Here is a 26806-nt window from a genome sequence, read left to right on the forward strand (position 1 = left end):
ATTGTATTACTAAATAGAAAACCAATAAATATTATTTTTTTAAAAACCAAGATGGGAAGCATTTTCAGCTCTAGCTTCATGCGATATAAGGGCTTCATATCTTGGCCAAATATTTGAGTTTCTTTTGCCAGCTGGAACACAATGTTGAGTCAGACCCACAGAGATGCCTGAAATTATCCCAAGAAAACTCCGTGGAGCTTTGAGCTTTTCAGCAGAGATGAGAAACCTCCAGATGGACTCCAACTCCTATAAGCTGCAGCGAGCATGACCAATGGTTAGGGACGAATTGCTGGAGACCAGCAATATATGGGAAGGCCACAGGGTTCCTTCCTGGCCCCGCATCCTCCTTGGCCAACAGAGTTCTTCCTGTTTCTCAGAAAACTGAAAATACGGTAGTCCCTGAGTTGCTGTACAAGTGGAAAGTTTCACTGTACACTTGACTCCCTGAGAGTGGCAGGATAGTTCGAGCCCACCTGTGATCTTGGGCAAAGCCACTTCCGCTCTGCGGTGGGGTTGCGGGCATCACGGCCCAGCCCCTGCGCGATTGGGGGAATCCCCAGCCGTGTCACCCCCTGGCCAGCCAATAGGCTAGCTCTGGGGGTGTGACCTGCCCTATTCAACGCAGGCGCGGCCAGGGATCTCCCTCTTTGCCGCCTACCAGCTGTTCCTGATTCCCACCCTCCTGCCCTTTAAGGTTTTCGTTCCTTGACCTTGCTATGGACCTTGGTTGGTCGCCGTCGAGGGGCCTGGTAGGAATTTTTCCACTTGGCAAATTGGCACCAGCCACTTGGTTTTTGCCTACCTCATAGCAAATCGTCACAACTTTCTGGGTATTGGTGGTTAGGCATTGGTATAGTTCTGTAGATGGAAGAGGGGAGGTAGCGCCATCAGGAGGTAGCCTGGGGAGGTGAGGGCCTATCGGTGACCCCAGGGGGTGTTCCTAGTTGATGTGCATCAGCAGGACTCCCCCTACTGGTGGTTAACCCTTCCCAGACTTCAAGCAGACGGGCTGGAGTCGGATATAGTCGGTTAGGACCAATGCCTAAGCCAATACCGCTCATCACCTGTAACCAATAAAGTTGTGGCCTTTTTTTAGCCCATTAACCTTAATAATTGTGTCATGTGTCTTTATTTCCACTGGGGGGGGGGCGGGCGGGAACTCACTACACAACTGAGTCCCGATCAAAAACATCCATCTCAGACAGGAGTTGAGAAAGGTTTGCTCTGTTATCTGGTCCTTTCCCTCCCTCACACTTCCAAAATATCGCATAGCTCACATAGCTCACATATCGGGCACAGCGTCAGCACATTTTCCACAGCTGGAGCCTAAAATTAGATATTTGGGGAAAGGTGGTAGTAAACAACGGAAAGCCCCTTCTGGAAAACTTCCAATATTTATTTTTAAACTAAAACAGTGCAAGCGTCCGGTCTGGGCTGGGATCAGACCAGGTCAACTCCTGTGGAAAGAGTGCTTAGGCCCCATTGAAACCGAACATTTAAAGTGCTATGATGTCGCCTTGAACTGTCACATCTTCCCCCAAAGAATTCTGGGAGATGTAGTTTGTGAAGAGTAGACAGCTCCCCCATTCTCCTCACAATTTCCAGTGTGGTTTAACAGACGCTCTTCATAGGGAATTGTAGCTCCCAGTAACAGGGCTTCCTAACAGCTCTGAGCGCTCTTAAACTACAACTCCCAGAATTCTTTGAAGGGAGAAGAATTTCTGTCGCATTCATGCCATACATTTAAAGCACTATGATGCCACTTTAAGCAGCCATGGCTTCCCCCCAAAGAATCCTGGGAGCTGTAGTTTGTTAAGGTGTTGAGAGATGTCAAGAGGTCCCTATTCCCCTCACAGAACTACAGTTCCCAGACTTCTCTGGGGGGAAGAGGAATTTTGATTGTTAAACCACTCTGAGAATCGCAGCTCTGTGAGGACAACAGAAGTCTCCAAGCACGTCTCAGCACCCTTAAGAAACGAAGCAAAATGTAAAGATGTGAAGTTTTACATTTTACTTTTAAAAGACAACCGAAGGCGGCCCTGTTTAGGGAAGTTTTTAACGTCTGACACTGGATTGTTTTTAATATCCGGTTGGAATATTATTATTATTATTAAAGTTTAATTTTGTAAACCATCCGATGGAAGGGTGGGAAGTTGTTAAGCTCAGTCGAGCCAAAGAGATAAAATAAGAGGGTACGGTGTTACATAATGTGATGATATGTAAAACCAATAAAAATCATTTATATATATTTTTATATATATAAAAGAAATAAGGGCCAATCCTGTATGATATAGGGTGGGTGGCAACCCTAGGTCTACTATTTCCACACTGTTGGGAATCGCAAGCAGGGAGAGGGGCTGCTGAGCTCCAGGAGTCTTTTCTTACGGTCTCACTTGGCTCTGGGCAAGAGGACCAGCTCTACCATTAGGCAGAGTTAGATAGCTGGTGCCTGAAGGCAGACCCAAGCCATTCCCCTCTGGGCTCAAGGCTTGGCAGAAGAGCCACTGGAGTCCCCCTTTCAACCCCACAGTCCCATGCCCCTTTTGCTCAGGCTTCTCTGCTTCTCAAACTTGGGTCTCCAGCTGTTGTTGGACTACAACTCCCATCATCCCTGACCCACTGGTCCTGCTAGCTATGGACGATGAGAGTTGTAGTCCAACAACAGACGGAGACCCCAGTTTGAGAAACACCGACTTAGGCAAACAAGGGGTTCCATCCATCCGAATCTTGTATGAGGCCACCTGGTGTTTTGACTACGGAGAAGAGGGAAACTGTTTGCAAAGGGTAATGGGCCATTTTCTCCTGGAGTAATGATTTGTGGCTTCTGAATCATAGTTTTTATTTGCACAGTGCTCGAACTCAGGTCTCTTTCCCTTCCTGCCTCGCCCCCCCCACGTCCTCTCAGAACTGGTAAATAAACTTTGCAGCTCTCCGCCATAACAACAAACACCGACTTTCTCGGCGGATGGAATCAGTCCGTAGTCAATCTTGCTGGTGACATCTGTTAAAAATTCAGCTGGAGCCATCAACCAACTGCCTTTGCTTTACAGTTAACACAAGCCTTGTCAACATAAGGGATCTCTGGGTATTATCATGCAACATGGTGTGGAGCTCCAGCTCCGGGACTGTAATAATAATAATAATAATAATAATAATAATAATAATAATAATAATAATATATTTACACCCCACCCATCTGGCTAGGTTTCCCCAGCCACTCTGGGTGGCTCTCAACAGTTTTGTTTTTTTTTAAAGCGATAAAACATCAAACATTAAAAACTTCCCTGTACAAGGCTGCCTTCAGATGTCTTCTACAAGTCAGATAGTTGTTTATTTCCTTGACATCTGATGGGAGGGCGTTCCACAGGGCGGGCGCCACCACCAAGAAGGCCCTCTACCTGGTTCCCTGTAACCTCACTTCTCGCAGGGAGGGAACTGCCAGAAGGCCCTCGGCGCTGGACCTCAGTGTCCGGGCTGAACGCTGGGAGTGGAGACGCTCTTTCAGGTTTTCAGGGCCAAGGCCATTTAGGGTTGAAAGGTCAGCACCAACCCTTTAAATTGTGCTTGGAAAGTGCAGGCAGAATTGGAACCAATCACAGGAAAAGCCAAACTGATGAGGCCGTCACCATGGCGCCCTGCCAGATGCTGTTTGGACCCTGGCCTCCATTATCCCTGACCACTGTCCCTATTGGCTGGGGCTGATGGCAGATGGGATGCACCATACAGGGCACCATGCTGGCGGCCCTTGCTCTAACCACTACACCCCACACCCTCCTGCGGAACCTTCCCTCTCGAGCCTGGCTTAAAGTTCAGGAGCTCCAAGCCGAAGTGGACGCCAGTGAGGGGCTGGACGGGGTTGACCCGACGAGGAGAGAGGAGGGATAATTTTAGCAAGGGAATATACGGGCAGAGGAGAAATTGATGCCAAGAAAAGGGCGCTTGTTGTGATAACAGTTACATACTGACCCAAATAACACGTAACACCCAGGCCGGGCTTGTTAGAAAAGCAGTCTCATTATCAGCCATGGAAAAGAACAGTCTGGCAGCGAGGCCCGCAGGAGAGGCTGGTTTTCTTAAGGAAAGCGCCAGGAATTGGGCTTATGAAAGGCTTGGCTCTGACACCTACCGGCGGGAAGCAGGTGGAAAGCAGTCAAGACACAATAGCTGCCCCCTTCCAGCCAATGAGAACTCTCCCTCTTGGTCCAATTTACACCTTTTCGGGGGGGGGGGGGTGTTTACGCCACCCTGGCGGGTCTCAGCTTTCCGGTTAATGCGGTAAGCAGCGATTCCAGCAAAACGTCAATTGGAAACGGCAGTGTTGGGTCATTTTTGGCCCGAAGTTGTTGGGTTTCGTCTCAGGTTTAGCTGGGGTCACTTGGCATTGGGGGGGTTGGGAATGAGGGTACCGGGGCAGCTTGCCACCATGCTAGAGAAAAAAACTACTTTTTTGAACATTTTTAGTTTCTTCTCCTGTTAGATTCACAAAATGTTCAGGAGTATGCATCCCCCAATGAAAAAGCACTGGATTAAAGTGCTCTCATAAAGCAGTAGGTATAAAGTAGGAGCAGTGCTTTTTTCTGGGGGTACGCAGGGGGACACATACCCCTAAACATTTTGTGAATCTAAGTTTGGCCTCATCGAGGGGTAGTATTTCAATATGAGTAGGAAAATGAGAGTACCCCTAAACTTTTTTTTAGGGGGGGGGAAACACTGGGTAGGAATAAGAACATCAGGGAAGTAAGGTGGGAAGTCAAAATTCAAGAAAAGACATATACTGAAATACAAGTAAATTTGAAAAACTTGTGAAAATCAATAAAAAATATCTCTTTAAAAACCCAACCACAACCAGCCTTGTTCATTCTTACTCTAGTGGAAGAACATAACCAGGCCCATCCCACTAAATATGAAAACGCTTTCATGTAAAAGGAAGTGCGAGCCGATCTGTAGCCGTCACTCAGCTGAACGAAAAGAGCAAGATTTTGGAAAGGGCAGATGAATGTAAAGCAGCAATTTTATTTAATGCACAGCCTGGCTTTATTCGACTCGGTAGATGTGCATCTTTTGGGGAAAGCATTTGGTGAGTCAGAAAATAAAAAAGGGTGGGGGCAGGAATCAAAGGAATGACACAGAAAGGCAGTTTTGCTTTTCTGACGTAACCAGACGCTCGGATTACAGGGCCTGCGTTAGCCAAGCGGGTGCCACTTACAACGCAGCCCTTCCATTTTGTCTGCCCTTTGCCTTGGCCTCCCTCTGCCTCTGCGTATGTTCCTACTAGTCAAAGAGCACAAACGTGTGTCATGCCCAGAGTTGGCGCTCATCAAACGTTGCTCAAGAATTCGTCCCTCGCTCCTGTTATCTAAACTGGCATTCGCCAAGCCTGGTGCCTTCCAGATCTCGTCTGACTGCCCATGGCAGGGATGGGGGCATATCTGCAGTCCAATGGTCACATTCCCGCCCCCCCCCGGGGCAACCTTCCAGGGTCCACATGGAATTGGTGGTCGGGGTCAGAGACAAGAAGTGGGCAGAGCAGGGAATGAGAATTTTACCGTTGTACAGTGGTACCTCGGGTTACAGACGCTTCACGTTACAGACTCCACTAACCCAGAAATTAAGAACTTTGAGAACAGAAATTGTGCGGCAGCGGCGCAGCAGCAGCGGGAGGCCCCATTAGCTAAAGTGGTACCTCAGGTTAAGAACAGTTTCAGGTTAAGAACGGATCTCCAGAACGAATGAAGTTCGTAACCCGAGGTACCACTGTACAGTAGTCTAGCTTCTTAGGTAAAGGACCCCTGACAGTTAAGTCTAGTCGCAAACAACTCTGGGGTTGCGGCGCTCATCTTGCTTTACTGGCCGAGGGAGCCGACGTTTGTCCACAGACATTTTTTCCGGGTCATGTGCGCAGCATGACTAAGCCACTTCTGGAGAACCAGAGCAGCGCACGGAAACGCTGTTTACCTTCCCGCTGGAGAGGTACCTGTTTCTCTACTTGCACTTTTTGGCGTGCTTTTGAACTGCTAGGTTGGCTGGAGCAGGGACCAAGCAACAGGAGCTCACCCCATTGCAGGGATTCGAACCACCGACCTTCTGATCGGCAAGTCCAAGGCTCAGTGGTTTACTCCACAGCAGCACCTGCGTCCCTTTTAACAATATATATATATATGATTTGGGACATGGGTGGCGCTGTAGTGTAAACTACCGAGCCTCTTGGGCTTGCCGATCGGAACGTGTGTGGTTCGAATCCCAGCGACAGGGTGAGCTCTCGTTGCTCTGTCCCAGCTCCTGCCAACCTAGCAGTTTGAAAGCACGCCAGTGCAAGTAGATAAATAGGTATCGCTGCGGCGGGAAGGTAAATGGAGTTTCTGTGCACTCTGGAACTCAGCACAGTGTCCCGTTGCGCCAAAAGCGGTTTATTCATACTGGCCACATGACTAGGAAAGCTGTCTGTGGACAAACGCCGGTTCCCTTGACCTTAAAAGCGAGATGAGTGCTGCACCCCATAGTCGAATTCAAATGGACTTAACCATCTAGGACTCCTTTACCTGCATAAGTTACCGTATTTTTCGCTCTATAGGACGCACTTTTTCCCCTTCAAAAATGAAGGGGAAATGTGTGTGCGTCCTATGGAGTGAAGACGCCATAGCCCCGCGACCCTCTCCTGGTTGGAGAGGTGACACGCGGCTATGGCAGGAGCCCCTCTCCAGCTGGGAGAGCGTGTGTGGGGCTAAAGAAGCCATAGAAGCTTTCCGCTGCTCCCCGACCTGCTCTTTGGGGCTGGTGGTGGGCTTCCCCCCGCCAACCCCAAAGAGCAGGTCGAAAGGAACCTGAAGCCTGGAGAGCGAGAGCGGTCAGTGCGCACCGACCCCTCTCGCTCTCCAGGCTTCCAAGGTAGCCTCCTGAAGGCGACTGAACGCACCTTAAACAGCACCTTGTTTTAGAGGGGGAAAACAAGAGGGGGGAAATTCTCCCCCTCTCTGCGCAGCGCCTCCTGCCGCTTCTCTGAAGGGGCGCTGGGCAGAGAGGGGGAGATTTTTTTTCTTGTTCTCCCCCCTCTAAAACAAGGTGCTTCCTATTGTCCGGTGCGTCCTATGGTGCAAAAAGTACGGTATTTTCTCATGTTACAGATCACCACAGAACAGTAAACCAAATAGGACCCCCTGCCCTACTCAGGAGATTATAGATTACCATGAGGCCAGCATTCCCATAACAACACAATTCCAGCCTCTTATGCAAGCAAATAAGCATATTACGAGATCCTCTGAGTGTCCCTATTTTCCAAAGAATCCTGGATTTACAGAAACCGCCAGTTTCTGATTTGATCCCGGTATGTCTCACTTTTCCTTAAAGGTAAAGGGACCCCTGACCGTTAGGTCCAGTCGTGGCCGACTCTGGGGTTGCGGCGCTAATCTCGCTTTATTGGCCGAGGGAGCCGACGTACAGCTTCCGGGTCATGTGGCCAGCATGACTAAGCCACTTCTGGTGAACCAGAGCAGTGCACGGAAACGCCGTTTACCTTCCCGCCGGAGCGGTACCTATTTATCTACTTGCACTTTGATGTGCTTTCGAACTGCTAGGTTGGCAGGAGCAGGGACCGAGCAACGGGAGCTCACCCCGTCGCGGGGATTCAAACTGCTGACCTTCTGATAGGCAAGTCCTAGGCTCTGTGGTTTCACCCACAGCGCCACCCTTGTCCTCACATTTCCTTAGGATCTCCCTATTTCTATCGGGGAAATGTTGGAAGGGATGGATTTATTTGACCCCCAAGTCATCTGAAGGCAGCCCTGTATAGGGAAGGTTTATTTATTTATTTATTTATTTGTTTTATTATTAATGTTTTATTATGTTTTTATATATGTCGGAAGCCATCCAAAGTGGCTGGGGCAACCCAATCAGATGGTTGGGGTATAAAGAGTACATTATTATTATTATTATTATTATTATTATTATTAGGCTATCCCTACTTTCATTGGAGGGTATGCAAACATGGGCATAGCCAGGATTTTTGGGGTTGAGTGGGGACCTCAGTTTGCTAAGGATTTTTTTGTGGATTTTTATTGACTGCCCCCCCCCCCCCCCCCGGCTATGCCCATGTATGCAAATATGTGCCTTAAAAGCAATGCAGTCGGCCAAGATTCATTAGGAAGAAAGGTTCACTGTGCTGAGTCCACAGATCTCTTGCTTGGAAGGAGAGATCAGACAGATCAGACTGGCACCAGGAAGCCAATTCTCTGCCCACTCGCTTCCATTGATTACACGCTTCCATTGATATATTGGCTTGCAAGCCTTCAGCCGTTTATGAAAGCCACCAGCTGAGTTTGCTGGCAGCCCGGCAACAAGCCTCTGTACACAAAGAGTAGTCCTCCTTTTACTACCAGGTGTTGTTTATGTCCGGAAGCTGATAGCATGGTTTATGGAGAGTCCCGGAAAAAGTGAAAAGCAAACAGCCGCAAGATTTCCTCCAGCGAAACTGACCTAGGAGGAACTCGAACATGCTTATCTGCCTGTTACATAAGCCGAGTGGGCCCTGAACCTACCATTACCTTGGAATCAATTATGATCCAATTGCATCCTATCGCAGAAGAGTTCCAGGAAAATGCTGCGTTGCCAATAAAAACGGCTGGTGGTCTGCGCTGTAATGAACTGAGGCCATTGAGCTTTGGGAATTATCTCAGCAGTTTGCAAGAGCTCTGTGGCCTGACCCCCTTCACTCACAAATACTAGGAATTGGTTTCGGGGGGTTGTTTGAGGTCTGCCTTATGGAGGGGGTCGTAGCTTGTATGAAGATTTGCTGCCTCCATCCCGGCCTAGGACCCATGTACCTACGGGACTGCCTCTCCTGGTATGCCCCGCAGAGGACCTTAAGGTCCACAAATAACAACACTTTGGTGGTCCCGAGCCTCAAGGAGGTTAGATTGGTTTCAACTAGGGCCAGGGCCTTTTCAGTACTGGCCCCGACTTGGTGGAACGCTCTGTCCCAAGAGACTAGGGCCCTGCGGGACTTGACATCTTTCCGCAGGGCCTGCAAGACAGAGCTGATCCACCAGGCCTTTGGTCTGGACTCGGTCTGACCCTTATGTTTCCCTCCCCTTGTGGTCTTGATTTATCAGCTATTTTAAAATGCGGCTGCATTTTAAATTGCATTTTAACCTGTATTTTAAATTGGGTTTTTTCCTCCCTCTCTTTTTCCCCTATTATGTTTTTACTGTGATTTTATTTTATTGGTGTTAGCCGCCCTGAGCCCAGCTCTGGCCAGGGAAGGCGGGGTATATTGTATTTTTCGCTCTATAAGACGCACCCAACCATAAGACGCACCTAGTTTTTAGGGGAGGAAAACAAGAACTAAGAAAATGGTCTTTCCTCTTCGCTCAGGAGGCTTTGCGTTGCTTACGCTGAAGCCAGGAGAGCAAGAGGGATCAGTGCGCAGTGAAAGCAGCAATCCCTCTTGCTGTTCTGGCTTCTGGGATAGCTGTGCAGCCTGCATTCGCTCCCTAAGACGCACACACGTTTCCCTTTACTTTTTAGGAGGGGAAAAGTGCGTCTTATAGAGTGAAAAATATGGTAAATAAAATTATTATTATTATTATTATTATTAGCCTTCCCCTCCAAGAATTTGCTCAGTCCTCTTTTAAAGCCATCCAAGTTGGCAGCTTCCTGCAGCAGTGAGTTCCACAGTTTAACTGCGCACCGCGTGAAGAAGGACTTCCATTTATCTGTCCTGAAACTCCCCGCATCTGGCACTATGGGAGAGAAAGAAGAACTTTCCTCTATCCCTCTGCTCCAACCTCGGTGGCAGAGCGTGTGGCTTTTCAGGCAGGAGGTGGCAGAGGGTCCAAGATGGGCTGTGGACCCCACGGTTCCTAAGCTCTTGGTCGGATCCAGCCTTGGCCTGGTGCACTGATCCCACCTCGGACACCCGCAGAACCAGTTCCAAACAAGGAGAGATAAAAGCTCCCTGAAATCACTGCGGATTTCGGCAAAGCCGCTCAGAAGCCAGCTTCTGCCTCTTCAGTTACCTTTGCTGCACCGAGAACACCTGAGGACACATTACCATAATGTACAGTACATCATTCATACTGGATTATGAGCAAGCTGGGGCAGTGTGGGAGGCGTTATCTTGTCATATCGCAGATAGGGGAGTTGAATTGACCTGCCAGCTAAGTGCACAGATAATCCTCCATGCTTCTCCAAACAGGGAATTCTGTAAACACTCGAATAGCACACTAGAGATATGTTTTGCTTCCCGCAGGAGAAAAAGGCAGCAGGAACAATCGGTGCAAAACGATATATTTCTCCTCTCTTTCCTTTATTATCCATTGCAAAAATTTACAACGATCCCTCCTAACTACAGAAACTATACTAAAAGAACCACTAATGGTTATTTTTTGGGAAAAATTATTAAAATGGCAGTAGTGAAATCCTTAACAACAACAACAGCAACAACAACAGGCAGTGTCGTAAATAAATTTATAGAATCGTTGAGTTGGAAGGGACCCTGAGGGTCATCCAGCCCAACCCCCTGCAATTCAGGTATCTCAGCTAAAGCATCCATGACAGACGGCCATCTTGACAGACGTGCACTTGATACTGGTCCACTTGGGAGCTCTGGGAAATGTAGTTCTTTGAGGGGGATGGGGAGTCTCCTAACAACTCTCAGCACCCTTAAAAAAACTACAGCTCCCAGAATTCTTTGGGGGATGCTGTGGTAGTTTAAAGTGCTACCACAGCACTTTAAATGTATGGTGTGAATGTGGCCAACGCCCCTTGCGGCCACGGCTTCCGGTGTCTAGCGGCCAATATCGGCCGGATTTAGCCCAAAAGAATGCTCCTTACCAGTGGCTCCGCAGGAAATTAAGGAACACGATGACAGCTCCCAGGCAGTAACAGGCCAGGTATGGAGAACGGAAGAGACGCGTGAGCGACCGGGTCCTGTACTCCCATCTCGCTACCTGATTGGACAAACAAAAAACAAGGTGCGTCAGAGACAGGAATGCTTAAGGGTGCAAGCTGGCCAGATCAGTCAACTTCCCAATTTTGTCGCCTGGAAACAACCAGAGCTGGGTGCAAATGAACTCCCAAAGGTCTCCACTCTTGTTTGTGGGCAGAGAAACTGAGGTTTCAGAGGGGAACAATTTAATTAACAGACTCCGCTAACCCAGAAATAGTATCTCGGGTTAAGAACTTTGCTTCAGGATGAGAACAGAAATCGTGCGGCGGAAGCAGGAGGCCCCATTAGCTAAAGTGGCACCTCAGGTTAAGAACAGTTTCAGGTTAAGAACAGACCTCCAGAACGAATTAAGTTCTTAACCTGAGGTACCACTGTAATAGTTATTGTTTATTATTTATACCCTGCCCATCTGGCTGGGTTTTCCCCGCCAGTCTGGGCAGCTCCCAACAGAATATTAAAAGCACCATAAAACATCAAACATTAAAAACTTCCCTAAATAGGGCTGCTTTCCGATAGTTGTTTATTTCCTTGACATCTGAAGGGAGGGCGTTCCACAGGGCGGGTGCCACCACTAAGAAGGCCCTCTGCCTGGTTCCCTGTAACCTCACTTCTCGCAGGGAGGGAACCGCCGGAAGGCCCTCAGAGCTGGACCTAAGTGTCCAGGCTGAACGATGGGGGTGGAGACGCTCCTTCAAGTAGGGGTATATTGAGCCAAGGAGTTTTAGAGGTTCGTAATGTTTTTTTTTTTTAATGTTTCATTTTAATTGTATTGCTGCACCTTGTTGTTTCCTGCCCTAGACTCCTCTGGAGGTAGGGCAGAGCAGACATTTAACAAACAAACAAACAAACAAACAAACAAACATGTGTTTCTCTTGGAGAAGAGCAAATCTATACAATTTTATTGCAGGTGATACGGAAGGGGGGCATGTCTTCTTCACCTCCTTCTTCGCTACAATATATCCATTTATTTCCAATTGTCAATGTCAAAAGGGACTAAAATCTATAAAATTCATAGAAAATCAACGTGCCAATTTGCTCAATTTCTCTCCATGACACCTCCCCTGTCCTCCATAATCCCTCAAGCAAGGTGTCAAGACCCTAATCCTGTCAAATCACTCTGCCAAGCCTTTCCTCCGGGCAAGGCCAGGTGGCAGACCATGCATACATGGACCATTGTCTTCTCATCAGGTACTCAGGATGTGCTTATCTGCGCATATCTCCAGCTCTGCATATTCCCCCCTCCATATGTTAATCCTGTGTGACCCAACCTCTTCTTAATGTATTTATGATGTAATCTGTGTAACCCAACCTCTTCTTAATGTATTCATGATGTAACTGGGATGTATTTTGCACTGTATTCTGGGACATGGAGGGAAATTTCAAAAGTTCATGTCACCCCTTTCTCGCGGTTCAATCTCGCCTTGAACCTGTTGCGCAATAAACTTGGATCTTCTGCAGTTTGCTCCTGTCTCCGGCTGAGCTCATTTTCTTCCGCAGGGACCCGCGGACCTAGTCCGACGAGCTGGGTGGCAGAGTAGCCCCGCACCCAGATTTTACCGTAACACAGGGATGGAATCACCCTATGCAACGACAGTAAGCTCAGCTTCTTTCCTTTTCCCCTATGGGTGTTTTTTGGGTGGGGGTGGTGTACACTGAGGGCTGATTCTGCAAATGGCACCAGGAGCAGCTGTGTTGGCCACATGACCCTCATAGCTCCATCTGCAGTATACACCGAAAGCATTATGCTAATAACACTTTGAACAGTCATGGCTTCCCCCAAAGGATTCTGGGAACTGTAGTCCGTTTAGGGTGCCGAGCATCCTGATATCTCTGTCCTTGAAGTGTCATAATGTGGCCCTCAGGCTAAAAAAGCCACGACGTTACTGCATTCTGCCCTGGGAGGAATAAAGCATCAGGGCAGGTTATTTTTTTTACCAGAGGGCAAAACCAGCCACCAGTCAGATTTGCTGCAGGCTTCGCGAGTCAACAGACCCAGAGCCTGCAAGCTGATTCGATTACTCATGCAAATGGACGGCTCCGCAATTGCAACGGACGGCTCCGCGATGGCAGAGTGATCAAGTGCAGATGTACCATTCCTCCTTTCTGCCAGCGTAAATAGTTTGCAGCTGTAAATTCAATTTAAAAGGGAAAGGGGGGACGGGGGGCACAGGAGGCGTGCGTCACCAACGCTGCTATAACTGGAGCTCCGGGCAAGGGTTGGCTGTAAAGGGATGAGGGTAAGGCGAGTTGCTGCTTTTTTTGCACCAACAACAGGCTGCTGACTCATGGGGAGCAATGGCGCCACATCATCCGACAGGCAGGCAGGCAAAAACAGAAAAAGAATGCGCAGCCAGTTATTGATGCCTCGGATGGGAAATCAATTTGCTTGTCAAAAGTGTCACTTGGAATGAACGATGCTACGGGACAAGGTTAGAAAACCAAGTACAAATCTGCAAAACGTGTTTGCTGGTTCCGATGCTGTGATCTAGGTGTGCAGAAACATTCCCAGCGCTAGTTCTAGAGCTGCCTTTGGTTGGGGTGGGAGTTGCATGCATCCCATTAAGAAAGATATTAAACAAAACTTGGAACACGCACAGAGGAGGGTGGCCAAGACGATAAATGGTCTGGAAACCAAGCCTTACAAGGAACGGTTGATAATAAATAATAATAATAATAATAATAATAATAATAATTTTATTATTTATACCCTGCCCATCTGGCTGGGCTTCGCCAGCCACTCTGGGCGGCTTCCAAATAAAATTAAAATACTATAATACATCAAACATTAAAAGCTTCCCTAAACAGGGCTGCCTTCAGATGTCTTCTAAAAGTCTGGTAGTTGTTGTTCTCTTTGACATCTGGTGGGAGGGCGTTCCACAGGCCGGGTGCCACTACCGAGAAGGCCCTCTGCCTGGTTCCCTGTAACTTGGCTTCTCGCAGTGAGGGAAGCACCAGAAGGCCCTCGGAGGTGGACCCATAAAACGATGGGGGTGGAGACGCTCCTTCAGATATACTGGACCGGGGGCGTTTAGGGCTTTAAAGGTCAGCACCAACACTTTGAATTGTGCTCGGAAACGTGTGCTCAGAAACGGTTGAGGGAGTGGGATATGTTTGGCCTGGAGAGGAAAAGACCGAGAGGCGATAGGGTAGCCATCTTCAAATATCTGAAGCGCTGTCACATGGAAGATGATGGAGCAAGCTTGCTTTTTGCTGCTCCAGAGAGTAGGATGCGAACCAATGACTTCAAATTACAAGAAATGAGATTCTGACGAAACATCAGGAAACTTTCCGGCAGTAAGATCTGGTCAACAGTGGAACGGTCTCCCCTGGGAGGTTGTGGACTCTCCTTCCTCGGAGGTTTTTAAGCAAAGGTTGGGTAGCCATCTGCCACGGATGCTTTAGTTGAGATTCCCGCATCGCAGAGGGTTGGACTAGATGACTCTCAGGGTCCCTTCCAGCTCTGCAGCTCTATGATTCTATCCCACCACAGGTTCCAGTAATGCCTGTTATATCATATTTGGCATCCTGTATTAAGAACTCAAATTCATCTTGTTTGTTTCCCATATTCTGTGCATCAGTATAGAGACAGCTGAAACAATGAATCATTCCCTCCAGCTGCTTTCTTCTTGTGGTTTCCTGCCCATTGGCAGGTTTCTCTGGCACTGCCTCAGTTTCCTGTGCATCAACAAAGCCTTGGGCTTCAGTACCTTATCCTCATATTCCAGGTGCCTCACTCTGACCAGGTAAGGCCTCCGGGCACTTGTTGAGGCCCCATATCTGGAGGGCCTCCTCACCTAGGGGCCACAAGCCTTGGAGGTATTTAAGCAGAGGTTGGATGGCCATCTGCCAGGGATTATTTAGATGTGATTCCTGCACTGCAAGGGGTTGGACTAGATGGCCCTTGGGGTCCCTTGCATCTCGACAGTTCTATGATTCTATGTTAGAGGCACCATCCTAGCAAAAGGACACATTGCAGTCAGGCCAAAGCCATAAAGGAGGATGTGGAGCAGCACAGGAGAAAGAAACCTACTGCTGAACCAGACCAAAGGCTCATCTAATCCAGAATAATTTCCCACAGCAGACAAGCAGATGCCACTTCCCAAAACAGATTCATGAGATGATTCCATTGCTGTTATTTAGATATTAGGAGCAACTGTGGCATAATGGTTAGAGCAGGCATAGGCAACCTTCGGCCCTCCAGATGTTTTGGCCTACAACTCCCATGATCCCTAGCTAACAGGACCAGTGGTCAGGGATGATGGGAATTGTAGTCCAAAACATCTGGAGGGCCGAAGGTTGCCTATGCCTGGGTTAGTGTGTCAGACTAGGACCTGGGAGAGACCAGGGTTCAAATCCCACTCCCTCGACCTGAAGCTCGCTGGGTGACCTTGCTGGCCAGTCGCTGCCTCTCGGCCTGACCTACCTCAGAGGGTTGCTGTGCGGATACAAGGAGGATGAGGGGTGAAGAACCACGTTTACCCCCTTGAACTCCGTGGAGCGAAAGGGGAATTATAAATGCAATAAATAAACATTAAATGATGACATTTAGAAAATAAAATGGCTCCCCCACCCCACCCCCAAAAATCATATCAAATATTTAACATCCTGGCTGCAATGAGTGTGGTGGCTTCTCCACACCCGCCCGCCCCCCCAGCTCCATTTTCTTCCTTTTTTTAATTGGAAAGCTGCTCAGCCTCTCCAATTTAATCAGCTGGAAATAGCCCAGATCGCTTTTCCGTGCTCCGCAGACCATATATCCTTGCCATTCATTCATATTTAGTATTTGTTCCGGGGACATGGATATACGATTTCTCCATCAGCCAAGCGGTCCCGGCTTTGAAACACATTGCATTTTAATTTTATGCCATCTCGGCTTTCAAACTCAGCCCCCGTTCTATTTTATGCCATTCCATTTTTATCTCCGGCTTACTGCAAACGTACACTCCAATGCCAAATACATACGGGGGGAGGTTTTGATTTCTCCTGCTCTGCACTAATCTACCTGTCTAGGTCCTTACGTGGCCTCCATCACAATGACCCCAGGCCATGAGCAAAAACAACAGCAGCTATGACGGCCCTTGTGACCAGGTCGATTCTGGACAAACCTGTGCACATTGTATAATTGTTTATAGCTGTTCGGCACAACTCTGTGTGTGGCGTATATCGTGTCATTTTAGGGAGTGAAACGTAATTTTTACAAACTTCTTCAGCAAGGGGTCTTAAAAATAGGGTTTTTTGGGTGTGGGGAATTCAAATCTGCTATTACCGTATGTTCTGGCATATAAGACGACTTTTTAACCCAGGAAAATCTTCTCAAGATGGAGGGCACAAGGAGAAGGGGACGATAGAGGAAGAGATGGTTGGACAGTGTTCTCGAAGTGACTAACGTAAGTTTGACCAAACTGTGGGCAGCAGTGGAAGACAAGAGTGCCTGGTGCGCTCTGGTCCACGGGGTCATGAAGAGTTGGACACGACTAAACAACTAAACAACAGCCATGCGCTTACATGATCATAGGCTACTTATGCCAGGCTATCACCATCCAGACTTTTGCCTGGCTGGAATGTACACCACTGGTAGGCACGAGAGAACACAGCTCTAAAAGATAAAACAAAAAATAAAAAAATTATGTGCAAAGCAGAACTGCATTTCTGGGACCTTCAGCCAGGCAAAAGCTTGTGTTACTTGGCTGAGATTTTGGGTGTCTTGTTGTGTGTATGAATGAGAACCCCAATGCACATTTCTGCATATAATTGGGTCTCGTTAGCAGATCCGTTGTTGCGTCTTTAGAACTGAAGACCCAGAACATCTAAGTCTGGTGTTCATCATCCACTGTAACGACAGGAGACGCAAAGGACACGTTCCCAGGCTGCATGACAAGATTGACAGACATTGATTTTTGCATGATGAACTTCCTTGAAATGAGATTGATTTTCACACACGCACCCCTCCGGCGACAAAGGAATTCTCTGATCTGGCACATGGATTTCTCATATGGGCCCCCGCAGTTAAAGAGAGGGAGGGATCCAATGTAAAGCAACAACTCCAGAAAACACTCAACTATCAGCCAAGAAAGCCAACAGGACACCAATTAACATCTAGACCAGCCACCCCCCACCTGGTGTCCTCCAGATATCGTTGGACCTGAACTCCCATCATTCCTGTCCGTTGGCCATGCAGGCAGGGGCTGGTGGGAGTTGGAGTCCAATATATCTTGCCGGAATTAAGATTGCCGGAAGAAATATCAACAACCTCAGCTATGCAAATGACACAACCTTGATGGCAGAAAGTGACGAGGAATTAAAGAACCTTTTAATGAGGGTGAAAGAGGAGAGTGCAAAATATGGTTTGAAGCTCAACATCAAAAAAAGTAAGATCATAGCCACTGGTCCCATCACCTCCTGGCAAATAGAAGGGGAAGAAATGGAGGCAGTGAGAGATTTTACTTTCTTGGGCTCCATGATCAGTGCAGATGGTGACAGCAGTCATGAAATTAAAAGACGCCTGCTTCTTGGGAGAAAAGCGATGACAAACCTAGACAGCATCTTAAAAATCAGAGGCATCACCTTGCCAACAAAGGTCCGTATAGTTAAAGCTATGGTTTTCCCAGTAGTGATGTATGGAAGTGAGAGCTGGACCATCAAGAAGGCTGATTGCCGAAGAATGGATGCTTTTGAATTATGGTGCTGGAGGAGACTCTTGAGAGTCCCATGGACTGCAAGAAGATCAAACCTATCCATTCTTAAGGAAATCTGCCCTGAGTGCTGACTGGAAGGACAGATCCTGAAGCTGAGGCTCCAATACTTTGGCCACCTCATGAGAAGAGAAGACTCCCTGGAAAAGACTCTGATATTAGGAGAAGGGGACGACAGAGGACGAGATGGTTGGAGAGTGTTCTCGAGGCTACCAGCATGAGTTTGACTAAACTGGGGGAGGCAGTGGAAGACAGGAGTGCCTGGCGTGCTCTGGTCCACGGGGTCACGAAGAGTCGGACACGACTAAACTACTAAAGAACAACAACAACAACAACATATCTTGTTCAGCATCTTGTTCTCATAGAATCATAGCGCTGGAAGGGAAGCTGAGGATCATCTCCTCCAATCCTCTGCAATGCAGGAATAGGCAACTGTCCCTTTTGGGGACTGAACCTGTGACCTTGGGGATACCAGCACCATGCTTTAAACAGCTGAGCTATCCACCAGTATCTATCCATTTATATAAAAATCCCTACTACAGTGGTACCTCTGGTTACGAACTTAGTTCGTTCCGGAGTCCGTTCTTAAGCTGAAACCGTTCTTATCCTGAGGAGCGCTTTCACTAATGGGGCCTCCGGCGAGCGATTTCCGTTCGCATCCTGGGGCAAAGTTCGCAAGCAGGAGCAGCTACTTCCGGGTTAGCGGAGCTCGTCGCCAGAGGTACCACTGTATGACATAAAAAGGGAAGAGGCAGGCTTTGAAAATTGAAGGGTAACACAAGGGGAGACAGGTGCTAATATTATCTGGAAGCTGCCAAAGAAGAACAGCCCCATCAAAACACCATTGATCCCTGAGCTGTTGGGTGGGAGGGTATATAGAGGACGACAACAACAACAACAACAACAACAACAACAACAACGGCTGTCTTTCTGCGTACATCACTGGTTCCAGGGATACAGCAGAGTTCTCTTTTTTGGTAGGGGATTTCTCTATTTTTTCCAAAGTAATTTTTATTTGATTTTACAAATATATAATTATAACAATACAAATTACATATCCATATATTTAGAGATTTCTCCAAATCTCTGGACTTTTTACCTTCCCCAAAATTAAAGAATGTTAGAGTGATGATGGATTGAAATTAAGTGGCTTCTAGCTGTACAGGCTTTAAAGTTATATATAGATCAAGATCAAGGATTAGGATTAAAAAGGTTAAAAGAATGGAAAATTGGCTTTTAATAGGTAAAAATTTAATGTTATATTATATTAAGATTAAGGATTGGGATTAAAAAGGAGGGAAAGGAATTGCTGGACAAACAAACTGAATTGGAATACAAAAGAGGGAGGTATGAGGAGGTCCAGGAAATAAGTAAATCTAAAAGTAGTGATGAAAAGATGGAATTGTTTTTAACTGTTTTTTCTTTTTTCTTTTTGTATTTTGTATTGTGTATTTTTCTTTTTATTTTTAAATTCTTTTTTTATTGATGTGTCTCTTTTCATGTGAAACTTTAATAAATATCATTTAAAAAAAGAAGAAGACTTTTTACCTTCCCCTCCATGGGTCCTATTGTCCACCTTCTCAACTGCAAATTATTTCATAATCCATATTTTATATCTCTCCATGTTGTCCATAATATTTGCTATACTACAAGTGTTATTAGAATCCTATTAATGTTTTCATCTGCTTACAGTGGCCTCCTAGATAAATTATATTTTAAAAATTCCCATTCTTTATTGAAGAATTGCAGCTGGGCTCTTATGGCAAACAGGCAGCAGCGGAAGGGTAGCAAGACAAGCCTAGATGATGTCCAAAGGCCCCAGCAGCCTTCAAGGATGCCGTTGACTAATGGAGGCAGGAAATAAGGAATGAAAGGCTTCCGGAATGAACAGGTGCATCATTGAAGGCAAAAGGGAGGCGTATGCTGGGATGCAGCCATCGCGCTCAACAAAACAGATGAAGGAATTAGGGAAGGAATTAGGGAAGACGCAGTCGGGAATGCTGCCAACTCAGAGCACAGAAGGCGAAGGCGCAGAGATCTGGAATGAAAACCGGATCACTCCTCAGGCAAACACACCTCAAGAAATCCAGGAACGAGCCGTGTGCTCAAGGGTCACCAATCCCTCCCGTCTTTCATGCATCACCACAACAAAAAACCTTCCACATCCATATTTGCTCATGTGTACCCTGAAAGCATTTCTAATAATAATATATTTATACCCCCACCCATCTGGTTGGGTTTCCCCAGCCACTCTGGGCGGCTTCCAACAGGATATTAAAAACACAGTAAAAGATCAAACATTAAAAACTTCCCTAAGCAGGGCTGCCTTCAGATGTCTTCTAAAAGTCAGATAGTTGCTTATTTCCTTGACATCTGATGGGAGGGCGTTCCATAGGGCGGGCGCCACCACCGAGAAGGCCCTCTGCCTGGTGCCCTGTAACTTCACTTCTCACAGGGAGGGAACTGCCAGAAGGCCCTCGGAGCTGGACCTCAGTGTCTGGGCTGAACGATGGGGGTGGAGACGCTCCTTCAGGTATACTGGGCCGAGGCCATTTAGGGCTTTAAAGGTCAGCACCAACACTTTGAATTGTGCACAGAAACGTACTGGGAGCCAGTGTAGGTCTTTCAAGACTGGTGTTATATGGTCTCGGCGGCCGCCCCCAATCACCAGTCTAGCTGCTGCATTCTGGATTATTTGTAGTTTCCGGGTCACCTTCAAAGGCAGCCCCACGTATAGCGCATCATTTGGCTTCTTCACTCCGCCACAAAGCAGCTCTGCAAGCAGCTCCGGGCAGGGAAATATCTGTGTCTCTTTTGCTTATGCTGCAACAAATCACACAGGCACTTGATACAGGCAGAAAGAGAGACTGGGAATGGGGTGTTGTGTCTCAGTAGCAGGAAAACCTAGGAGGATGAAGCAGGCTCCTTAAACACAACTCCCCTTTATTGTTACTGGAAAAGCAAACTGCACTCTGGAGCTCTGAGGCATGCAAACCACAGGAGCTCCAGAGGTCCACCCTTTGCATGCAGACCCTGGAAGATTTGAGAACTATGGCCCTGATCCTGCTCTCACTCTCTCCACTTCTGATACCCAGCAACTTCCAACATTCAGCTTCTCTGGATATCTATGAGTTCTAGTTTTCCCTGAATGCAGCTCTCAGGCTGAAAAGGTTCATCAGCCTTAACCCGGAACCACAAATCTTGGTTTTCAAACACCTTCATACTCAAACAACTTGGAACCCAAACACTGCAAACCCGGAAGTGTTCCGGTTTATGAACGTTTTTTGGAAGCCGAACATGTTCCGTTTTGAGTTACGCTTCTGATTTGACTTCCGTTTTGAGTGTTGCGCTGAGGTCTGTCTTTTTTGGCTATTTATTTTGCGTTGTTGTGGCCTTTTGTTTTTGTGACTGTGTGGAACCCAGTTCAGCTGCTGATTGATTGATTGATTGATTGATTGATTGTGTGACTGCAGTACATTGTTTACTGTTTTCATTTTATGGATCAATGATCTGGTTAGATAGTAAAACTCATGTTAAATTGGTGTTTTAAAAGGTAAAGGACCCCTGACAGTTAAGCCCAGTTGCAGACAACTCTGGGGTTGCGGCGCTCATCTTGCTTTACAGGCCGAGGGAGCCGGCATTTGTCCGCAGACAGTCTTTCCAGGTCATGTGGCCAGCATGACTAAGCCGCTTCTGGTGCAACGGAACACTGAAACCAGAGCAGCGCACAGAAACACCTTTTACCTTCCCGCCGGAGCAGTACCTATTTATCTACTTGCACTTTTTTTTGGTGTGCTTTTGAACTGTTAGGTTGGCAGGAGCTGGGACCGAGCAACGGGAGCTCACCCTGTCGCGGGGATCCGAACCGCCGACCTTCTGATCAGCAAGCCCAAGAGGGTTAATCCATTTTGCATGACTTTCTATGGGAAAGCGCGCCTTGGTTTTGGAATGGACTTCTGGAACGGATTAAGTTTGAGAACCAACGTACCACTGTATAAGTGTCTTCTTTGTCTTCTTCACACCCCTCTGCTTTTATCTGAAGTCTGCAAGGGGAAAACAGTGCGAAGATGAAAAGTCTGCACAAATAAGTGTCATTTGCAGAACCAAATTAAGTATAGCCAACTGCATCCCAAGGCAGAAGAACTCGAACAAACAGTCCCTTCCAGCCTTCCAGCCTGCTCTTTCCTAGAAAGCTGCTCGTCTCTGCGCTCTGACGTGGAGGAAATGGATTCTGCTAAGATTCTCAGAGTCTGAAAGCAGTAATGATCAAAGTGCATCCAAGAAGCAGAGATGATTCGTTTGCAGGGAAGAGGATGCATTGAAGTTTCGCTTCCATGGGACACTTTTCTGAGTTCTTCAGGGCTGGTGCAGCCGGAGACAAACAAGGCATCCATTGAGAGGTGCGAGTGTTAGAAGGAAGGTATTTGTATATCTTTAAAAGGGAGTCCGCAGTCCGGGTGCAATGCTTTCGAGAAAGGAACAATTAAGAAGCGTCAACTCCTGCCCACCTAGCATTTCGAAAGCACGTCAAAGTGCAAGTAGATAAATAGGTACTGCTCCGGCAGGAAGGTAAACGGCGTTTCCGTGCGCTGCTCTGGTTCGCCAGAAGTGGCTTAGTTATGCTGACCACATGACCTGGAAGCTGTAAGCCGGCTCCCTCGGCCAATAAAACGAGATGAGGGCCACAACCCCCGAGTCTGTCACAACAGGACCTAATGAGAGAGCCAGTGTGGTGTAGTGGTTAAGAGCGGTAGTCTTGTAATCTGGGGAACCGGGTTCGCGTCTCCGCTCCACCACATGCAGCTGCTGGGTGACCTTGGGCCAGTCACACTTCTCTGAAGTCTCTCAGCCTCACTCACCTCACAGAGTGTTTGTTGTGGGGGAGGAAGGGAAAGGAGATGGTTAGCCGCTTTGTTTTTTTTAAAATAATATTTATTACTTTTCCAAAAATTTAAACACTAAAAAGACAATACAATGCAATACATTAAACTAACAAAACAAAACAAAAACAATGAAATAAATCAAACAATTTCATTATCCCATCTTTCATTCACTTATTTCCACGACCTCCTCACACCTCCCTTTTTGTATTCCACTTCTGTTAATTATTTCAGCAATTCCTTTTCCATCTTCCTCTGTTTTCTATCCTAAAATTATCTTAACTCATTCTAACCTTATTTTTTCCTTTAATACTCTATTAATCTATTTATACTTAATTCCTTATAATGTTTCTACTAAAGCCATATAACTTCAATCCAACAGATGGTTAGCCGCTTTGAGACTCCTTAAAGGGAGTGAAAGGCGGGATATCAAATCCAAACTCTTCTTCTTCTTCTAATGGACCTTTTTAGCCATGGGAAGGAATCTCTCACACTAGGGGTTGGGGAAACTTTTCTCATCTCAAGGGGAACACTCCCTTTGGGGCAGCCTTCTGAGAGCTCCATATCAGTTGTCATCTCTGTTTGAGTTTGCAATCCTTGTCAGAATACACACTTTTGAATGGATTAGTTTTTGTTACAACTGACTATTGATTTGTGAGTAGGGACCACTCCCACTATTGAAACTTTTATTGGCCAGAGTTCTTGGTGTGCTTTTTTCTTGGTAAATTTAATAACAAGAACTCCAACTTATTTAACGTCCATATCAGTTCTGGGCAGGGCCAGAGGCACTAAGTGAGCGGAAGAACAGAGGAGACCAACTTCTGTACAGCAGGCTATATTCCAGCCCAGCAAGAACCAGGAGTTTCTAAACACACACTTCCCTTCTGGCAAACAGATGGGAATTGTCACAATCCAATGGTGCCTTCCAGCCAGGCAAAATAAATCAAGGGTTGGGAGAAAGGGAGTCTTCTGGAGAGCAGATTTGGGGAGGATGCATGGCACACTGGGGGTGGGGAGGGGAGGGAAGGGAAGGGGCAGGAAGTTGCATCACGCAAGCGGAAATCCATGATGTCTGAAAGAAGGATGGAGCTATGTCAGAAGGAAGGCATTGGCCAGCTTCACAGTTTTTCCCCGCATTGTGATTTTTGCATAGCACACACACACACACATCATGATTCGCAATATACTACCCAGTCAAAAATTATGAGGCCAATATTACAATATGGACTTCAAACAGGTTTGGGACAATGTATTGATATATCGCCCAGCTCTATACCTATATAATACTGTTTTTTGTTTGTTTTTGCTGTTGTTTGATTATTACAGTCGTGCCCTGGAAGTCAAACGGAATCGGTTCCGGAAGTCCGTTCAACTTCCAAAACGTTCGAAAACCAAAGCGTGGCTTCTGATTGGCAGCTCCTGCAGCTAACCAGAAGCCGCAGAAGCCTCACCGGACGTTTGGCTTCCAAAAATAGTTCGCAAACCGGAACAGTCACTTCCGGGTTTGCAACCTTCGGGAGACAAAACGTTCCGAGAACTAAGCTGTTTGAAACCCAAAGTACGACTGTAGTTACTACAGTTAGGACTGCATTTTAAATCTGTTCAGTTCTATTCCAGAGGCTGCTTTGAGCAAAGTTTGCCACAGGAAGTCGGGATGCAAATGTCTAGAACCAATCAGTCAATAAATTCCACAACAGCTCAGGGCCAGATGAAGAGAGCATCCGGACATGGTGAATATTGAGTTACTTTTCTTGTTTGCACCACTAGCACTTCTGACCGGTTTTCTAATGTTCCTTAGACTCATAGAATCATAGAGTTGGAAGAGACCACAAGGGCCATCGAGTCCAACCCCCTGCCAAGCAGGAAACACCATCAGAGCACTCCTGACATATGGTTGTCAAGCCTCTGCTTAAAGACCTCCAAAGAAGGAGACTCCACCACACTCCTTGGCAACAAATTCCACTGTCGAACAGCTCTTACTGTCAGGAAGTTCTTCCTAATGTTTAGGTGGAATCTTCTTTCTTGTAGTGTGGATCCATTGCTCCGTGTCTCTGCAGTCCCAGTTGCGTCACGGAGCTGTGAGGTTTCCAACGATATACCAGCAGGCTGCGCTAAATTTCATTCACACCAGAGGGTGTGGTGTGACACAACAATGCAGCGGTTCTCAACCTGTGGGTCCCCAGATGTTGTTGGACTACAACTTCCATCATCCCTGAGCTCTGGCCTTGCTACCTAGGGGGGATGGGAGTTGTAGTTCAACAACATCTGGGGACCCACAGGTTGAGAAAGGCTGCAACAATGGGTATCAGTGGACAACACAGAGGCCGAAAAGCACTGACCAGCCGGTTGCAGGAATGACATAGGTTAGGAGGGACTGAGGGGGCGGGACTTAACTTGGAGCAACACCATCATGTGAATACTGAATAAATAACGTGGTAAGAACTCTTTTTGGTTATCTGCTTTTTGACTGCCACAGGGGGAGGGATCGTAATTCCCTGAAGCCTTGACACTCAAATGAAACGTGGAAGTTAAGAGCCAAGGAAATGGAACAAGCAACCTGACTTATAGTAAAAAGTAAAAAGTAGAGACATCACCTTGCCAACAAAGGTCCGTATAGTTAAAGCTATGGTTTTCCTAGTAGTGATGTATGGAAGTGAGAGCTGGACCATAAAGAAGGCTGATCGCCGAAGAATAGATGCTTTTGAATTCTGGTGCTGGAGGAGACTCTTGAGAGTCCCATGGACTGCAAGAAGATCAAACCGATCCATTCTGAAGGAAATCAGCCCTGAGTGCTCACTGGAAGGACAGATCCTGAAGCTGAGGCTCCAAGAATTTGGCCACCTCATGAGAAGAGAAGACTCCCTGGAAAAGACCCTGATGTTGGGAAAGATGGAGGGCACAAGGAGAAGGGGACGACAGAGGACGAAATGGTTGGACAGTGTTCTCGAAGCTACCAGCATGAGTTTGACCAAACTGCGGGAGGCAGTGGAAGACAGGAGTGCCTGGCGTGCTCTGGTCCATGGGGTCACGAAGAGTCGGACACGACTAAACGACTAAACAACAACAACAACCTGACTTCTTGAGAAGACGGCCCCCAATTATGCCTTCTTGTGAAAAGTGGGAAAGCTGCCATGACTGTCGCCTGCAAAATAGAATCCGCAAGGAGTTAAGGACAGAGTTGGCCGCAAATCCAGCCACCGCCGAAACTGAACAGACCCTTTCCTCAATGGAGAAGAAGTCCCCATTGCTCTCATTGTACTACCATCTAGAACCACGTTTCATTGTCAATGAGAAAGAGAGAGAGAGAGAGAGAGAATATAATTTTAATCGCTAGTAAAAATAGCAGGAGGAGGGCAGACCGGGGAACAGAACAAAAGGGGGGGGGGGAGAAAAAAGAAAAACATGTACTAATTAATTTGTACAAGCTGGCAATTAAGAGAAGATGATATTTGCATGAAATCTCTAATGAGCCTCTTTAAAATATGTCCTACGTGTAGTCCTAACGTATAGGAACGTTCAAGGTGTCTCTGCTGGCGAGGGAACACCAAGCAATCTTCATCAAACCAAGAGCCAATTAAGCGACGTTAATTAGGCTGCTTAAACAGTACTCAACTCGCTACTAACAATTACCCAAGATTATATGCCGCAATCACATTCCTTCTGAACGGGGAGAATACGTGATCGAGAGGCTTGTTTCTGAGTTAATTGTTTCCACCCTACAGTCTTTTCGGAGATGTCTCCTTCTGGTGGCATGGAATAAAGGCGATGCCAAAATATTGCATGTTCGCAGAAACACACCATGGCTCTCAGGAGAGGAAGGGGACCACAACAGTGTCATAGTGTCGTACGGAGGCAGAGGGGCTGTTGCCCCAGATGCAACATTTGAGGGGCGCAAAATCCCAAAAGAAAAACAAACCACTTTGAGGTTTGTTTGGGTTTTTTTAAAAAAACCATCAAGTGGTGTAAAAAAAAAAGTGAAATAAATAATAATAAAATAAAATAAAAGGCTGCTGTCACTGTCCCCTCTCCAGCTTTCGTCTCCCTGCTGGGGAGACCCTTCCTCCCCCATCTCTGCTGTCACCTGGCCCTAACAGAAACTACGGGTTAGGGAACACAATACTTGACTTGCCCCGGGCACTGGCAACCCTTGCTACGCCACTGGGCCACAGTCCTAAGAAGTTCTCACCCCCAACCCATTTTTTTAAAGGAAGTTTCTAGTCCTTATGAGTATAGAAATATGTCTGAAAGAGCATGTGCTACACCCAGCAAAATCTCAGAAGCCACAGGAATGG

The 26806-nt window shown here is 47.0% G+C and overlaps 1 protein-coding gene across 4 annotated transcripts in view; it reads right to left on the minus strand.

The window, feature by feature from the left end:
* PEMT (phosphatidylethanolamine N-methyltransferase) overlaps window positions 1-26806 on the minus strand; it is a 93402-nt gene that overhangs the window by 44193 nt on the left and 22403 nt on the right. For all 4 annotated transcript variants that reach the window (XM_080981262.1, XM_080981260.1, XM_080981261.1 and 1 more), the window contains one exon: window positions 10828-10943. In XM_080981262.1, the coding sequence (XP_080837388.1) occupies window positions 10828-10943 (116 nt within the window). The remainder of the gene's footprint in view (window positions 1-10827; window positions 10944-26806) is intronic.

The sequence above is a fragment of the Podarcis pityusensis genome (assembly GCF_964106645.2).
Source record: "Podarcis pityusensis genome assembly, chromosome: 14".
In the NCBI taxonomy this organism is placed as follows: domain Eukaryota; kingdom Metazoa; phylum Chordata; class Lepidosauria; order Squamata; family Lacertidae; genus Podarcis; species Podarcis pityusensis.